Raw genomic sequence first — 15,150 nt, forward strand, 5'->3', positions numbered from 1 at the left:
CTATGACCCCGACTGTTGTGAATTCTGCTCTTGGGCTCCCTCCGGTGGTTATGAGTGGTAGTGCTGCGGTAGTTGGATCGCAGCATTTATCAGGTGTTACTATTTTTTGCAATTTGGGCTAGGCTATTTAGTCCTGCTTTATCCTTTAGTCAGTGCCAGTTGTCCATTGTTTCTGGAGGATTCACATCCATACCTGATCTCTTCTGTTCTGCTGTTCATTTCAACAAAGATAAGTTCTGGCTTTGTTTTTGCTGTCCACCTGCTGTGGACCTTATAGTTCTGTGCATTTTCATGTTTTGTCTAGTCCAGCTTTGTGAAGGATTTTTTGCAGCCTAGCTGTGTCTCTGGAGATGCAGATATACCCTCCATGTCTTTAGTCAGATGTGGTGTTTTGTATTTTCTGTGGTGGATATTTTCTAGTGTTTTAATACTGACCGCATAGTACTCTGTCCTATTCTTTCTTTTTAGCTAGTATCGCCTCCTATGCTAAATCCTGATTTCAGTCTGCGTATGTCATTTCCCTCTCCTCTCACAGTCAATATTTGTGGGGGGCTATCTATCCTTTGGGAATTTTCTCTGAGGCAAGAAAGGTTTCCTGTTTCTGTCTTTAGGGGAAGTTAGTCCTTAGGCTGTGTTGAGGGGTCTAGGGAGTGTTAGGTACCCCCCACGGCTACTTCTAGTTGCGCTGCTAAGTTCAGGGTTTGTGGTCAGTACAGGTACCACCTTCTCCAGAGTCAGTCTCATGCTGCTCCTAGGCCACCAGATCATAACAGTACAACTGGCCAGCAATGAGTTAATTGCATCTCAGAAGAAGGGAGGAAAGGTTTTGTGCCATTTATTTTCCTTAACCTGTTTTGTCTCTTCCTCCCTCTTAATCTCTGGGTGGCTACAGAACCTAGTAATAACATAGATGTTCAGGAGTTAAGGTACTGTCACACTAGACGATATCGCTAGCGATCCGTGACGTTGCAGCGTCCTCGCTAGCGATATCGTCCAGTGTGACAGGCAGCAGCGATCAGGCCCCTGCTGGGAGATCGCTGGTCGGGGAAGAAAGTCCAGAACTTTATTTCGTCGCTGGACTCCCCGCAGACATCGCTGAATCGGCGTGTGTGACACCGATTCAGCGATGTCTTCACTGGTAACCAGGGTAAACATCGGGTAACTAAGCGCAGGGCCGCGCTTAGTAACCCGCTGTTTACCCTGGTTACCAGCGTAAAAAAACAAACAGTACATACTTACATTCAGCTGTCTGTCCCTTGCCGTCTGGTTCCTGCCTTGACTGCTGGCCATAAAGTGAAAGCAGAGCACAGCCACAGCGGTGAGTCACCGCTGTGTGACTCACCGCTGTGCTGTGCTTTCACTTTCACTTTGCGGCCAGCAGTCAGTGCAGGAACCAGACGGCAAGGGACAGACAGCTGAATGTAAGTATGTACTGTTTGTTTTTTTACGCTGGTAACCAGGGTAAACATCGGGTTACTAAGCGCGGCCCTGCGCTTAGTTACCCGATGTTTACCCTGGTTACCGGGGACCTCGGGATCGTTGGTCGCTGGAGAGCTGTCTGTGTGACAGCTCTCCAGCGACCAAACAGCGACGCTGCAGCGATCCGGATCGTTGTCGGTATCGCTGCAGCGTCGCTAAGTGTGACGGTACCTTTAGTTTCTCGGGTGGATCAGCTTGCTGCTAGGGTACAGGGTATTTCAGATTATATTATTCAGACTCCTGCCTTAGAACCTAAGATTCCCACTCCTGATTTATTTTTTGGTGACAGATCCAAATTTTTGAGTTTCAAAAATAACTGTAAACTGTTTTTTGCATTGAGACCCCGGTCCTCTGGTGATCCCATTCAGCAGGTTAAAATCATCATATCCCTGCTGCGTGGTGACCCACAGGATTGGGCATTTTCCCTGGAATCTGGCAATCCTGCTTTGCTTAATGTTGATTCTTTCTTTCAAGCATTGGGATTATTGTATGACTAGATTGTGGCCCGATTCTAACGCATCGGGTATTCTAGAATATGCATGTCCCTGTAATATATGGACAATGATGATTCCAGAATTCGCGGCACACTGTGCCCGTCGCTGATTGGTCGAGGCAACCTTTATGACATCATCGTCGCCATGGCAACCATTATGACCGCTCCGCTCTGTAATGCTTGTGACCCTAAATGCGCTCAGGAGCCCCCCGCCGCAATCGAGCCCGCGGTGACCAGTCCCCCTGAGTGAGCTTTGTCACTTTTGCAGTCTATGGCTTCTTTGACTAAAGCTATCGAGTCCCTCCAGGATTCATCCAGGAGCAGGACCACTAATCTGCCTATTTTCCCCTACGGCTGCGGAGTCTTCAGCCTGCAGGGGCCGCTCTCACTCTAAGCACAGGCGGCCATCTAGGAAGCGCGTCCGTAGCTCATCCCCCAGGCTCTCTGGTGCCTCGATGTCCGTTAGCTCCGCTTCCCGCTCTCGGTCCCCAGGCACCTCTTCTGACCAGGACTCTGATCCTGAGTCTGATGGGCCTCTAGATCTGGAGTCGCCAGGTTATCAGAGCTCTATAGATCGTCTCATCGAGGCCGTCAACCAGTCCCTTCAGGTTGATGAGGAACCGGCGACCTCCAGTACGGATAACTCTGTGTCTTTCAAAAGGACCAAACGTTCTCACAGGGTGTTTGCCAATCACCCGGAGTTCCAGGACCTAGTCCAGCGACATAGGGAGTGTCCGGACAAAGTCTTTCAGGGCCAGAGATCTCTGGAGTCCAAATATCCTTTTTCTCCTGATCTCCGCAAACAATGGACAGAATCCCCTCCTGTGGATCCTCCTGTCTCACGTTTGTCCTCTAAAACTCTCATATCCGTGCTGGATGGATCTTCTATCAAAGATCCCACAGACCGCCGGGTGGACAGTCTCGCCCGTTCAGCTTTTGAGGCTTCAGGCTCGGCACTCCCTCCTTCGCTGCTACCTGGGTAGCCAAAGCCGTGACTTGTTGGGCAGACTCTCTGCATAAGGCCTTACAGAACAGTGACCTTCCTTCTGACATAGTGGAGCTAGCAAATCAAATTTCCTTGGCTGGCGATTACTTAGTAAACGCTTCCCTGGACGCGGCGAACTGCTCTGCATTTACGGCTTGAAATGCTGTGGCGATTAGGAGAGCGCTATGCCTGAGGAACTGGCATAAAAAGTCCCTCACATCTCTGCCATATCTCAGTGGCTGACTATTTATTATTATTATTATTATTATTTATTATTATAGCGCCATGGAATAAATGTGAGGAGTGGTATACATAATAAACAAGTACAATAATCTTGAACAATACAAGTCACAACTGGTACAGGAGGAGAGAGGACCCTGCCCGCGAGGGCTCACAAACTACAAGGGATGGGTGAGGATACAGGAGGAGAGAGGACCCTGCCCGCAAGGGCTCACAGTCTACAAGGGATGGGTGAGGATACAGGAGGAGAGAGGACCCTGCCTGCGATGGCTCACAATCTACAAGGGATGGGTGAGGATACAGGAGGAGAGAGGACCCTGCCCGCGAGGGCTCACAATCTACAAGGGATGGGTGAGGATACAGGAGGAGAGAGGACCCTGCCTGCGAGGGCTCACAATCTACAAGGGATGGGTGAGGATACAGGAGGAGAGAGGACCCTGCCTGCGAGGGCTCACAATCTACAAGGGATGGGTGAGGATACAGGAGGAGAGAGGACCCTGCCCGCGAGGGCTCACAATCTACAAGGGATGGGTGAGGATACAGGAGGAGAGAGGACCCTGCCCGCGAGGGCTCACAATCTACAAGGGATGGGTGAGGATACAGGAGGAGAGAGGACCCTGCCCGCGAGGGCTCACAATCTACAAGGGATGGGTGAGGATACAGGAGGAGAGAGGACCCTGCCTGCGAGGGCTCACAATCTACAAGGGATGGGTGAGGATACAGGAGGAGAGAGGACCCTGCCCGCGAGGGCTCACAATCTACAAGGGATGGGTGAGGATACAGGAGGAGAGAGGACCCTGCCTGCGAGGGCTCACAATCTACAAGGGATGGGTGAGGATACAGGAGGAGAGAGGACCCTGCCCGCGAGGGCTCACAATCTACAAGGGATGGGTGAGGATACAGGAGGAGAGAGGACCCTGCCCGCGAGGGCTCACAATCTACAAGGGATGGGTGAGGATACAGGAGGAGAGAGGACCCTGCCTGCGAGGGCTCACAATCTACAAGGGATGGGTGAGGATACAGGAGGAGAGAGGACCCTGCCCGCGAGGGCTCACAATCTACAAGGGATGGGAGAGGATACAGGAGGAGAGAGGACCCTGCCCGTGAGGGCTCACAATCTACATGGAATGGGTGAGGATACAGGAGGAGAGAGGACCCTGCCCGCGAGGGCTCACAATCTACAAGGGATGGGTGAGGATACAGTAGGAGAGAGGACCCTGCCCACGAAGGCTCACAATCTACAAGGGATGGGTGAGGATACAGGAGGAGAGAGGACCCTGCCCACGAAGGCTCACAATCTACAAGGGATGGGTGAGGATACAGTAGGTGAGGGTAGAGATGGCCGTGCAGCGGTTTGGTCGATCGGTGGTTACTGCAGGTTGTAGGCTTGTCGGAAGAGGTGGGTCTTCAGGTTCTTTTTGAAGGTTTCGATGGTAGGCGAGGATCTGATGTGTTGTGGTAGAGGGTTCCAGAGTAGGGGTAATACGCGAGAGAAATCTTGTATACGATTGTGGGAAGAGGAGATGAGAGGGGAGTAGAGTAGGAGATCTTGTGAGGATCGGAGGTTGCGTGTAGGTAAGTACCGGGAGACGAGGTCAGAGATGTATGGAGGAGACAGGTTGTGGATGGCTTTGTACGTCATGGTTAGGGTTTTGTAGTGGAGTCTCTGGGCAATGGGGAACCAGTGCAGGGATTGACAGAGGGGAGAGGCCGGGGAATAGCGGGGGGACAGGTGGATTAGTCGGGCAGCAGAGTTTAGAATAGATTGGAGGGGTGCGAGAGTGTTAAAAGCTGGACAATTATTTGGTGAAAAGCTGGACAAGCTGATTTCAGACGCTACGGGGGGGGGGGAAGTACTTCACTCTCCCAACAGAGATTCAGACAACTGTTCCGACGACAGCCGCAGGCTCGTTTTCGGGCCCTTTCGTGGAAATTATGCATTCCATATCCTATGACCTTGACCCCGACCCCATCCATATGTTAGTCACATTTCCTCCAGCAGCCTCCGCTCTTTTGGGCCGACCCCGTCCGTCCATTACACGTCAAATCTCCTCCAGCAGCCTCCGCTCTATGACCCCCGACCCCGTCCATATGTTACGTCCCATTTCTCGCCGTCAGTAATGTCTCCAGTGTAAGATTTTGGCAGGAACGTGATTTCCTTTGTCTTGATTGTAGGAAGCGCGTCTGCTGAAGAGATGGTGTCTCTGCTGGTGCAGGCCGGCTTGTTTGACACAGCGATCTCACTCTGCCAAACCTTCGGACTCCCGCTTATACCCGTATTTGATGGACTGACGTACAAGTAAGACAGAGGGCTGTTGATGCGTTTCAGTGTGTCAGGCACGCAGTGCGTTGGTGACGTTTGTCTCTTACTGTCAGATGCATCAAGTTACAGAATGGCGGACAGGCTGCGCAGGCCGAAGCTTGGCAATGGTTGGCAGAAAATCAGCTCTTGTCATTGGTGACCACCAAAGAATCAAGGTAGGGGTCTGTCCTAGGGGTCTGTCCTAGGGGTCTGTCCTAGGGGTCTGTCCTAGGGGTCTGTCCTAGGGGTCTGTCCTAGGGGTCTGTCCTAGGGGTCCGTCCTAGGGGTCCGTCCTAGGGGTCCGTCCTAGGGGTCCGTCCTAGGGGTCCGTCCTAGGGGTCCGTCCTAGGGGTCCGTCCTAGGGGTCCGTCCTAGGGGTCTGTCCTAGGGGTCTGTCCTAGGGGTCTGTCCTAGGGGTCTGTCCTAGGGGTCTGTCCTAGGGGTCCGTCCTAGGGGTCTGTCCTCAGGGTCCGTCCTAGGCACAAAAGGGGAAATGAATCTCCGTAATTTGTCTTGGCAGAACCATTGCTCGGTACTTGTCGGGTTCGGTCACATGTAACGTTTCCACTGCGGTGATATTATGGGGTCTTATCCACTTGCTGCGTAAACTGAGCGGATTTTACACCCCGTCCTGTGAAATATTCACACGGTGCAGAGAGTGAAATCTGCAGAATCGGCATTTTATATTGTGAACGATCCCTGGAAGGTAGAAACTCCTGAAAACAGAACTTCAGGGACCTTCTTATTACAGATGAAAGCCCCCGCTTCATGGACTGAAGGGGACGTCTGCACAGAACTGATAAAGCCGCAAACTTTCCAAAATGGAAAACCTCTAGTGGCAAGAAATACCCCGGATTCCTGTGCCGAGTGCGTCCTGTGCAACGAGCGAAATCTGCGGCATAAAATGTCACGCTGCACAATTACTGACTTTATTTTTATTATTCAGCAGTGGGAACAAATTTAATAAAAATGTCGCTGTTCATGTAATACCCTGGAAAATCAGCAGAATATTCCCCGTGTGGACAGACCTTGATCCATTTACAGGGAATCTATTGCCATAATTTTACCCCACGGACAACTTCTATCCACATGTAGCTCTTTCAAAGAAAAATCCAGCCACATCTTTCCCGAGACCGTCCGTCAACAGGTGAATAAATATGCAAATGAGGCCGAGGTGCTTTTGGTGCACGGGAGCACTTCCCAGCGCCACAGCATCTGACATCCTTTGAGGTCACACAGTAATGGAGCTGTCAGTCAGGCAGTAATGGAGCTGTCAGTCAGGCAGTAATGGAGCTGTCAGTCAGGCAGCAGGAGGCGGAATGAAGCCGCAGCGATGGCTTGATAAGGGCTTCCATGCATCAGAAGCACTTCAGACTCATTTGCATATCAGTTCAATGCTGATTTCTCGGTAACGGATGGTCGCATGTGAAGGCATCACTGGATTTGTTTTTTAAAGCTTCATGGACATAGCGTTTGGGGGTAAAATCTGCTGACACATTCCCTTTAAGCCGTAGTTCAGGTCTCGGATACTGATCATCTTGTTTCTCATGTTCTTCCAGCGCCACAGATGAAGCGTGGAGGTTACTGATCTCCTACCTGGAGAAACACCCGTCGCAGAACTGCCGCTACCATCGCTGCGTGATTGACAAGCTGCTTTCTCACGGGATCCCGCTGCCCAGCTGGTTAACAATCAGTTATAAGGTTTGTACTGATGGGACGTGACTGTGGCCCCGCTCCCCCGGACACCATGGCACTATTCGGGGGTTTGTCTATTACAGGAGGTGGACGCGGCAGAATTACTGCGACTTTACCTGAAGTACGATCTCCTGGAAGAGGCGGCCGAGCTCGTGCTGGAATACGTAGATGCCATCCTGGGGAAAGGACACAAGAATTTTGGAATAGAGGTGCGTGTGGATTCATCTCATATATGGCACCATTAATTCCACCGCTGTACAGACATCACAGTCCCCATCGGGGCTCGCAAGCTACATTCCCTATGTCTGTGGAGTGCGAGAGAAAACAGAACATGGGGAGAACATACAAACTGCTTGTACATGTTGTCCTTAGTGGGATTTGAATCCAGGAACCAAGTTCTGCAAAGATACAATGCTAACCACTGAGCCGCTGCATGCTAACCACTGAGCCGCTGCATGCTAACCACTGAGCCGCTGCATGCTAACCACTGAGCCGCTGCATGCTAACCACTGAGCCGCTGCATGCTAACCACTGAGCCGCTGCATGCTAACCACTGAGCCGCTGCATGCTAACCACTGAGCCACTTTGCTGCCCCAATATTCACTTAGGTCCAAACACCACAGTCTTGTATATACAGTACATACGAGGGTGTGGTATTCGGGTCACCCATAGCTGGTAAGAACCTCAGGCCCGTACTTGGAGGATGAAGGTCCGAGATCTGGAGCCGGCGTCAGACTCAGGTCGGAGACTCCAGATTGTTGAATTGTATCACACAGCGGAAAAACTCTTGTGGTAGATTATCCCAAATAACCCGTACATTATCTACATGAGGCACAATTGTTAAATGGGTCATCCAGAATTAGGAAAACATTCCCTTGTAGATGAGCTGTAATACCTGACACAACCTGTAGACTAAGGTGGCGCTGTTTTTGGGGAAAGCTGCCATGATTTTTAATGTTTTCCATCTCGTATACTTCTTCTCAATAGTCGCCTCTGTCCGCCTTGTCTCCTTTGGTTTGGTTGCCGTATTCCTCCATCGATCACCTTCTGCAAGCGCTGGAAGAGAATAACAGTCGGTTAAACCGCGAGGTAAGAGCCGCAGTCACCGTCACACAGGAGTGTGGTGCTCGGGGGCGGTATATCCTCAGAGTATACAACTTGTCCCCATTAGTCCCTGCACATTCTGCCGCCATTCTTACCGGATGCCCCGATAGGCCCCTTGTTTGGCAGATGCCCCTATAGGCCCCGTTGTTGGCGGATGCCCCTGTAGGCCCCGTTGTTGGCGGATGCCCCAATAGGCCCCTTGTTTGGCAGATGCCCCTATAGGCCCCATTGTTGGCGGATGCCCCTGTAGGCCCCGTTGTTGGCGGATGCCCCGATAGGTGCCATTCTGAGTCTGTGCCGCCTGATGCTACTGGGATGCTTGACATGTAAGGACGAGAAGCGGTAATACGACAGCTTGTTCTCCACACGCTCCTGGACTCCTTTATGGTGAGGTTTCACATCACATGACCCTGGTGACCATTACTGATGCCATTCATGGTGATGTAATCAGCGCTTCACACCGTGGTCATATGGCGGTATAGACCCTGGAGCTGCTGGGGCCGAGGGATGGAAGGGGGATATGATATGGACTGTGGGGGATTAGTCTGAGGCCAGCCACCATGGCTCTATGTGTGCACCAATAATGTCTTCCTCCGTTTCCTCCACAGCTACGGGACAAGCTCCGTGACAAACTCGACTTCTACTTTCAGAAGCTGGGAGACTCCACGTCGCATCTGCTCGGCCTCCGGAGAAGCTAGCGCCGCTCTGTGCCCCACGCTTCCCCTTTATATCTGTATTTAGTCATTTTTGTAAAATAAAGTGTAATATTTTCTATGTTCTCACAATCGGAGTGGCCGGTTTCTCTGTAGATGTGCTGTGTGGTCAGCCGGACTGTTCGGCGCTGCGTCCTCGGCGTCGGATAATTTGTCAAGTTCCTGCCGTCAATTATATTACTGATAATTATTATTATTGAACTGCTGCTGACTCCGCCCCTCCCACTAAGCTCCGCCCACTTGATATAACGGTGCTATACAGATTGTTTTCTCGTGACATATTGTACTTCATGTTAGTGCTAACATCTCTTCGATTTGACTTGCGTTTACTTATGAAAAAAACAAATTTGGCAAAAAAATTTGTAATTTTCAAACTTAATTTTTGAGCCCTTAAATCGGAGAGAAATGTCACACAGAATAGTAAATAACATTTCCCACATGTCTACTTTACATCAGCGCAATTTTGTTTCTTTGTTAGAAGGGTTAAATGTTGACCAGCGATTTCTCATTTTTCCAACAAAATTAACAAAACCATTTTTTTAGGGACCGCCTCACATTTTAAGTGAGTTTGGGGGGGTCAGTATAACAGAAAATATCTAAAAGTGACCCCATTCTAAACACTGCCCCCCTCAAGGCGCTCAGGAGGTTTATTAACCCATTTCCCTCTGGTTTGCTGGATCATATCTGAGGAGAGATGAATGAATGGGAAATCGGAGTTTTCTTCATCGTCGTTACTCAGTGAATCCCGGCCCCGATCATGTTCTCTGGTGTCTCAGAGACTCCCAGTAGCCGAGACCCCGGAGATTTTCCAGCGCTTGGGGCACTATACACTTAGTTCTCAGCGTCGTTAAAAAGCGTATATTAATGGTCATTGAGGAGTTAAAGTCCTGGACCACCGCTTTTAAAGGGAAGGTGGAGGAGTCTCATTCTTATGGTGTCACCCCCCACGCCCACGCTCTGCGCTGTGCACCCCCTGTATCTCACCCCGTCCTCTGCTGTGGCGACCGCTGCTGTCATCTTTCTGACTGGGGGTCGTTTCTGAGGTGTGGAGGCTGCAGCCGTCACCTGCCCCCCATATTATTTGTGGTCGGCCCCGGTGGAGCTGCTAGCTGACGTGTCACACGTGAAGCGGTCTCCGAGTCACAGTGACATTGATGTTCGCCAAGATAAACGTCTGCACTCGGGCCCCTGGGCGGCGATAGACGGCGGTGCCCAGCACGAAGCTCTGCGGTCACTGACGGGAGAGCCGCTGGACTGTGCTGACCGCGGAGCCGCCATTCTGTACTTATAATGACCTGCCCGCGTGAGGCCGCGCACTCGCTGCTCTACTGATGGGTGATTGTGAACGATGGGAGTCTGCGCCCCAGTCACAGCCACTAAATTCTCCAAATGGATCTCGCTTGACGTAAAATTCCACTGTTCTGCAACTCCGCCCACCTGACCCAAACTCCGACCATTCTTTAATTGGCTACTTGCATGTGGGCGGGGTTTCAGCCACATTCACTTATTTATAAATGTGTTCACATATTGTACTTATGTAATAGGGATCCAATATGGCCGACTCTTCTGGGTGAGCGTAGCAGGATCACTAATAAGAGCCGGACTGCCCATCACTACTACCCTCCCCGAGAGGAAGGCGGCGCTGGCGTGGTACCCGAACTCCTGGGGTGCCACAGTGGTGCGTACAGAGAAGCGGGTGTGTTACAGGATGCAACCCCTGTGTGAATGGAGTCAGATTGTTTTTTCCCGGACTAACCTAATCTTGTGATTTATAATCGCCCAGCAATGTTGCAGAGACGTCTCCCGGCTGCAGCGTGCGCACATTGATCGGGGGGTTTGGGGTCCCAGAGGTGGCACTTTGCCTCAGCCTCATTATCATATGTATAGGAATAGATTGGACACAGCCATCTCTTTTTATTTATTTATTTTTTCTGTCTTTGCTGATCTGTAGCCGCCATTGAGCATCGGACATAAATACGGAGCCAAATGTTTTGTCTGGAAGTCGAGCTGCAGGTAAAATCAGACGGTTCCGCCTTTGTCAGGAGATGGTGGTTATATAATCGGCCCGAGACGTCATCAGCTTCTGTGCCCAAAAGTCCTATGTATGGACGGTGTGGCACGTGAGGGGTTAATGTCCTGCAGATTGAGGCCGAGGCTTGCACGGCGACGCTGAGATCGTGGTGTTGCATCGTGGCACGGTGACCGGTGACACTCTCTATAGATGATAATGCAAGGGTTAAATGCTGCATTAAGAGTCACGTGAGGTTGCACACATGTTTTCCGGTCGCCTGCATCCGCAGACTGGGGCGCAACTATAACTTTGGTCGCGTCGTCCGTGCAGCTGGAGTCGCATTGTTACCGCCACAAGAACACAACGAACAAGTTGCAGAAAAAAAAAATCCAACTGCTTCCGACTTTGACCCGTTTGTCGTGGTGGCAGCACCCCAGGGGGTCACAATGCTACTCACCACCTGTGTCCCCGTGTAACCCCAGCAGGCCCGGATTTAGGGGGGAGCCAAGGGGCCCTGAGCCTCCCACCAATATAGGGATAAATATCTCAAAACATGTAAAATACTCGTCTCTTTGCTGTGAACCGTTTCTAATGATAAGGAACATTTAACAAAAGAGAAACTATTGAAAGTGTAAGGACCTGGCTGCGGTCCTACATCTCAGGGGCCGGCGCAGAGCGGCAGAGTCATGGCCCCTGACCTCAGCATCCACTGACCTGGTGAGCCAGCGAGCCAGACTTCCAGTGCCCTCCCTGTACCCAGTGCTCAGCTTATGGCACGCGGCAGCCTTCTCCCATCCCAACAGAAGCTTCTAGGCGCTACCTGTACAGCTACATGATCGCTCCCTCAGATCAGATGAGACTTTGCTCAGCTCGAGGAAGGAGCCACGATGTCGGCGCGAGAAGAGGATTCTCCACCGCGGAGCGCGGCAGTCACTGAAGATCCAGAGGTGAAGTGGGTCAGTCTTCACAGTGTCGCGGTGGGTGAGTGTGATATGTGTGTGTGTCTGTCTGTCTGTGTATCTTTCTTGCAGCTCTTGTTCTACACAGTACCATACTGTATATACAGGTTCACACTATATCCTGCATTAGTGTGTCTGTGTTTTCCTATCGCCATGACAGCACCCCTACGAGAGAGGGGATCCGCCAACATTCCGGACAGGAACCAACAGAATTTAAAGGGGCGGTCCCCCTCATCACTCCAGTTTGGGTTCCTGTCCGGACGGGGGGAGCCTGCAGCAGCAGTCTTACCCGGGCCTCCATGCCTCCGCGCGGTATCTTCTAGGAACGGCGGAATCGGGGGCTCGGAAGCACCGTCGGGGATGTCCTGCGTGCAGACCCCCCCTCGTCTGGCCATGAGGAGCGCGTCCCAGGAGTCGGGCAGTGCCGTCCTGGTCCGCGGTTGAGCGCGGTGTGCAGCGTCCACATCGGCGCTGGTGAACCCGGAAGTAGTTGGTACGCTTCCGGGGTAAGCCGGGGGAGGAGCGCTGCAGCGCTGTAAAAGAGCGGCGCCTATGGTAGGAGGCGCGCAGCCATGTCCTCAGTAGGGGACGCCGAGCACCCTCATGGAGAGGGAACGGAACAGCGCAGTAAGAGCGGTAGCGGCCGCTCAAGGAGAAGCAGCAGCAGCAGCGTGGTACGGGGGCAGCAGTGTGCGAGCGCCCCAGCGTCACATTTGGATCCTACTCCTCCAGATCCGGTATTCACAGAATGAGCCTTATGGTGAGTGTTAAATCAGACACCTGGTGCTGATATGGTCTGTTATTTGTGCTTTGTTTTAGGGAAAAAAGACCACTAAATCTAAGCACAAGCAATGTGCTCTATGCATGACTCCAATGCCTGACAGTTATACCAAAAGGCTGTGTCAGGCTTGCATATCTCAGACCTTAGAAGAGGAAGCTCCCCTTCGGTCATCAGACCTTAGAGCGGTCATCAGGGAGGAAATTAGCTATTCCCTTAGAGGCAGCCGCCAGGAAAGGTCGGGCAGGGACATATCGCCAGGATCTAGTCTGTCCCTGCAAGAAGGGGAACGTTCCCGATCTTCGTCTCCATCCTCCTCAGATGAAGAGGGAAGGCCTTGTTTCTCGGTGGACAACATGGACATGTTAGTTAAAGGAGTCCGAGCTACCATGGGTGTTGCAGAGAGCAAGGAACCAAGGTCCGCACAGGACATAATGTTTGCGGGCTTGTGCCAGAGGAGTCGTAAGGCGTTCCCGGTGGTGGATACGGTTAAGACTCTTATAAAGAGAGAATGGGATAAGCAGGATAAGGGTTTCCTTCCGTCATCAGCTAAAAGAAGGTATCCCTTTGAAGATAATGAGCTGGCAGAGTGGATGAAAGTCCCGAAAGTGGATGCAGCGGTGGCTTCTACGTCTAAAGCCGGTACTTTGCCGCTGGAGGACGTGGGCCTTCTGAAAGATCCATCAGATAGGAAGGCGGACATGTTTTTGAGAAAAGTATGGGAATCAACTGAGGGGGCGTTCAAACCTGCTATCTCTAGCACATGTACGGCTAGATCCGTCATGGTGTGGATATCCCAACTGGAAGAACAGCTGAAGTCCAAGGTGCCCAGAGACAAGATGTTGAACTCACTTTCGCAAATACGTGAAGGGGTGGTGTATTTAGCGGACGCGTCAGTGGATTCTTTAAAATTGGCGGCAAGATCAGCAGGTCTCTCAAACGCTGCTCGCCGAACCCTATGGCTTAAGACCTGGAAAGGGGATGCCCAGGCGAAAGCTAAACTGTGTACAATACCGTGTAGGGGTGAGTACCTGTTTGGCCCGGTATTGGATGACATCCTAGCTAAGGCTGAAGATAGAAAGAAAGGTTTTCCTAAAGCTTTCAATCCTACCTTTAGGAATACCTTCAGGAGACGCTTCCAATACCGAAGACCTTACCACAACCGAGACTGGGAACCATCAGACCCGAAAAAGAAAGGTTCGGACTTTAATGCTTCGTCATCTTCCTCAAGAAGAAGAAACTATCGTTAATAAAGATCTTCCAGTAGGGGGCAGGTTAAAATTCTTCTATGCTCAGTGGGCCAAAATAACTTCGAGCAATTGGGTTCTGGGTATAATTAATTCAGGGTTAAAATTAGAGTTCCGGGAAAGACCTTCTGAATTATATCCTGACTGCCCCTGATTTCTTAGACCAACAAAAGGCCCTTGAAAAAGAGGTCCAAATGTTAAGACGGAAGAAAGTCATAGTGGAGGTTCCAAAGCATCAACAGGTTAAAGGGTTCTATTCCCCTTTATTTTTAATCTCCAAGCCAGATGGATCCTTTAGAACCATCATAAACTTACGGAGATTAAACAAACATCTAGAGTATCATGCCTTTAAGATGGAATCTATTAAAACGGCAACTAAACTTCTCTTTCCCAGATGTTATATGACAGTCCTGGATTTAAAAGATGCGTATTACCATCTGCCCATTCACCAGGATCATCAACAATTCCTCAGAATGGCGGTGCGCTTAAACGACCAGGTCAGACACTTTCAGTTTGCTGCAATGCCCTTTGGTCTATCTATGGCACCGAGGGTGTTTACTAAAGTCATGGCAGAAGTAATGGCCTATGTCAGGGAACAGGATACGTTAATTATACCCTACTTGGATGACTTCCTGGTAGTGGGGAATTCCTTTTGCCAGTGTAGTACTCGCCTAAATCATGTAATATCTTCCTTACAGGACTTGGGTTGGATAGTCAATATGGAGAAGTCAAGACTCGACCCATCAACAACTCAGACTTTCCTAGGTATTCTGCTAGATTCGGAAGAGCAACAATGTTTCCTTCCGGAAGAGAAAAAGCAGAGGATTGTGCACAAAGTCAGTACGGTAACAAGGAAGCCAGATGTGACTTTAAGAGACGCTATGTCCCTTCTGGGATCTCTAACGTCCTGCATACCAGCCGTCCAGTGGGCTCAATTCCACACTCGAGTGTTACAGGCCCAAGTCTTGGATACAGAGAGAAGTCTTCAAGGGCAATTAGGCGGAAGACTCAGGCTGTCCACCGCCACTCTACACAGTCTCAGATGGTGGTTAAACAGAAGACATTTAGGGAAAGGAGTACGCTGGAGTGTAGTACCAGACAACACGGTCACAACCGATGCCAGTCCAATAGGTTGGGGAGCTCA

The 15,150-nt window shown here is 50.9% G+C and overlaps 1 protein-coding gene across 1 annotated transcript in view; it reads left to right on the forward strand.

Annotated features, from left to right (window-relative positions):
- Nucleotides 1-9,083, forward strand: part of NUP160 (nucleoporin 160) — a 61,963-nt gene extending 52,880 nt beyond the window's left edge. Inside the window, exons 31-36 of the mRNA XM_069739812.1 lie at nucleotides 5,373-5,496; nucleotides 5,574-5,675; nucleotides 7,059-7,200; nucleotides 7,278-7,403; nucleotides 8,182-8,283; nucleotides 8,907-9,083. Coding sequence (XP_069595913.1) covers nucleotides 5,373-5,496; nucleotides 5,574-5,675; nucleotides 7,059-7,200; nucleotides 7,278-7,403; nucleotides 8,182-8,283; nucleotides 8,907-8,996 — 686 coding nt within the window. The 3' untranslated portion in view covers nucleotides 8,997-9,083. The remainder of the gene's footprint in view (nucleotides 1-5,372; nucleotides 5,497-5,573; nucleotides 5,676-7,058; nucleotides 7,201-7,277; nucleotides 7,404-8,181; nucleotides 8,284-8,906) is intronic.
- The last annotated feature ends 6,067 nt before the right edge of the window (nucleotides 9,084-15,150 follow it).

The sequence above is a fragment of the Ranitomeya imitator genome, chromosome 9 (genome assembly GCF_032444005.1).
Source record: "Ranitomeya imitator isolate aRanImi1 chromosome 9, aRanImi1.pri, whole genome shotgun sequence".
NCBI classification, from domain to species: domain Eukaryota; kingdom Metazoa; phylum Chordata; class Amphibia; order Anura; family Dendrobatidae; genus Ranitomeya; species Ranitomeya imitator.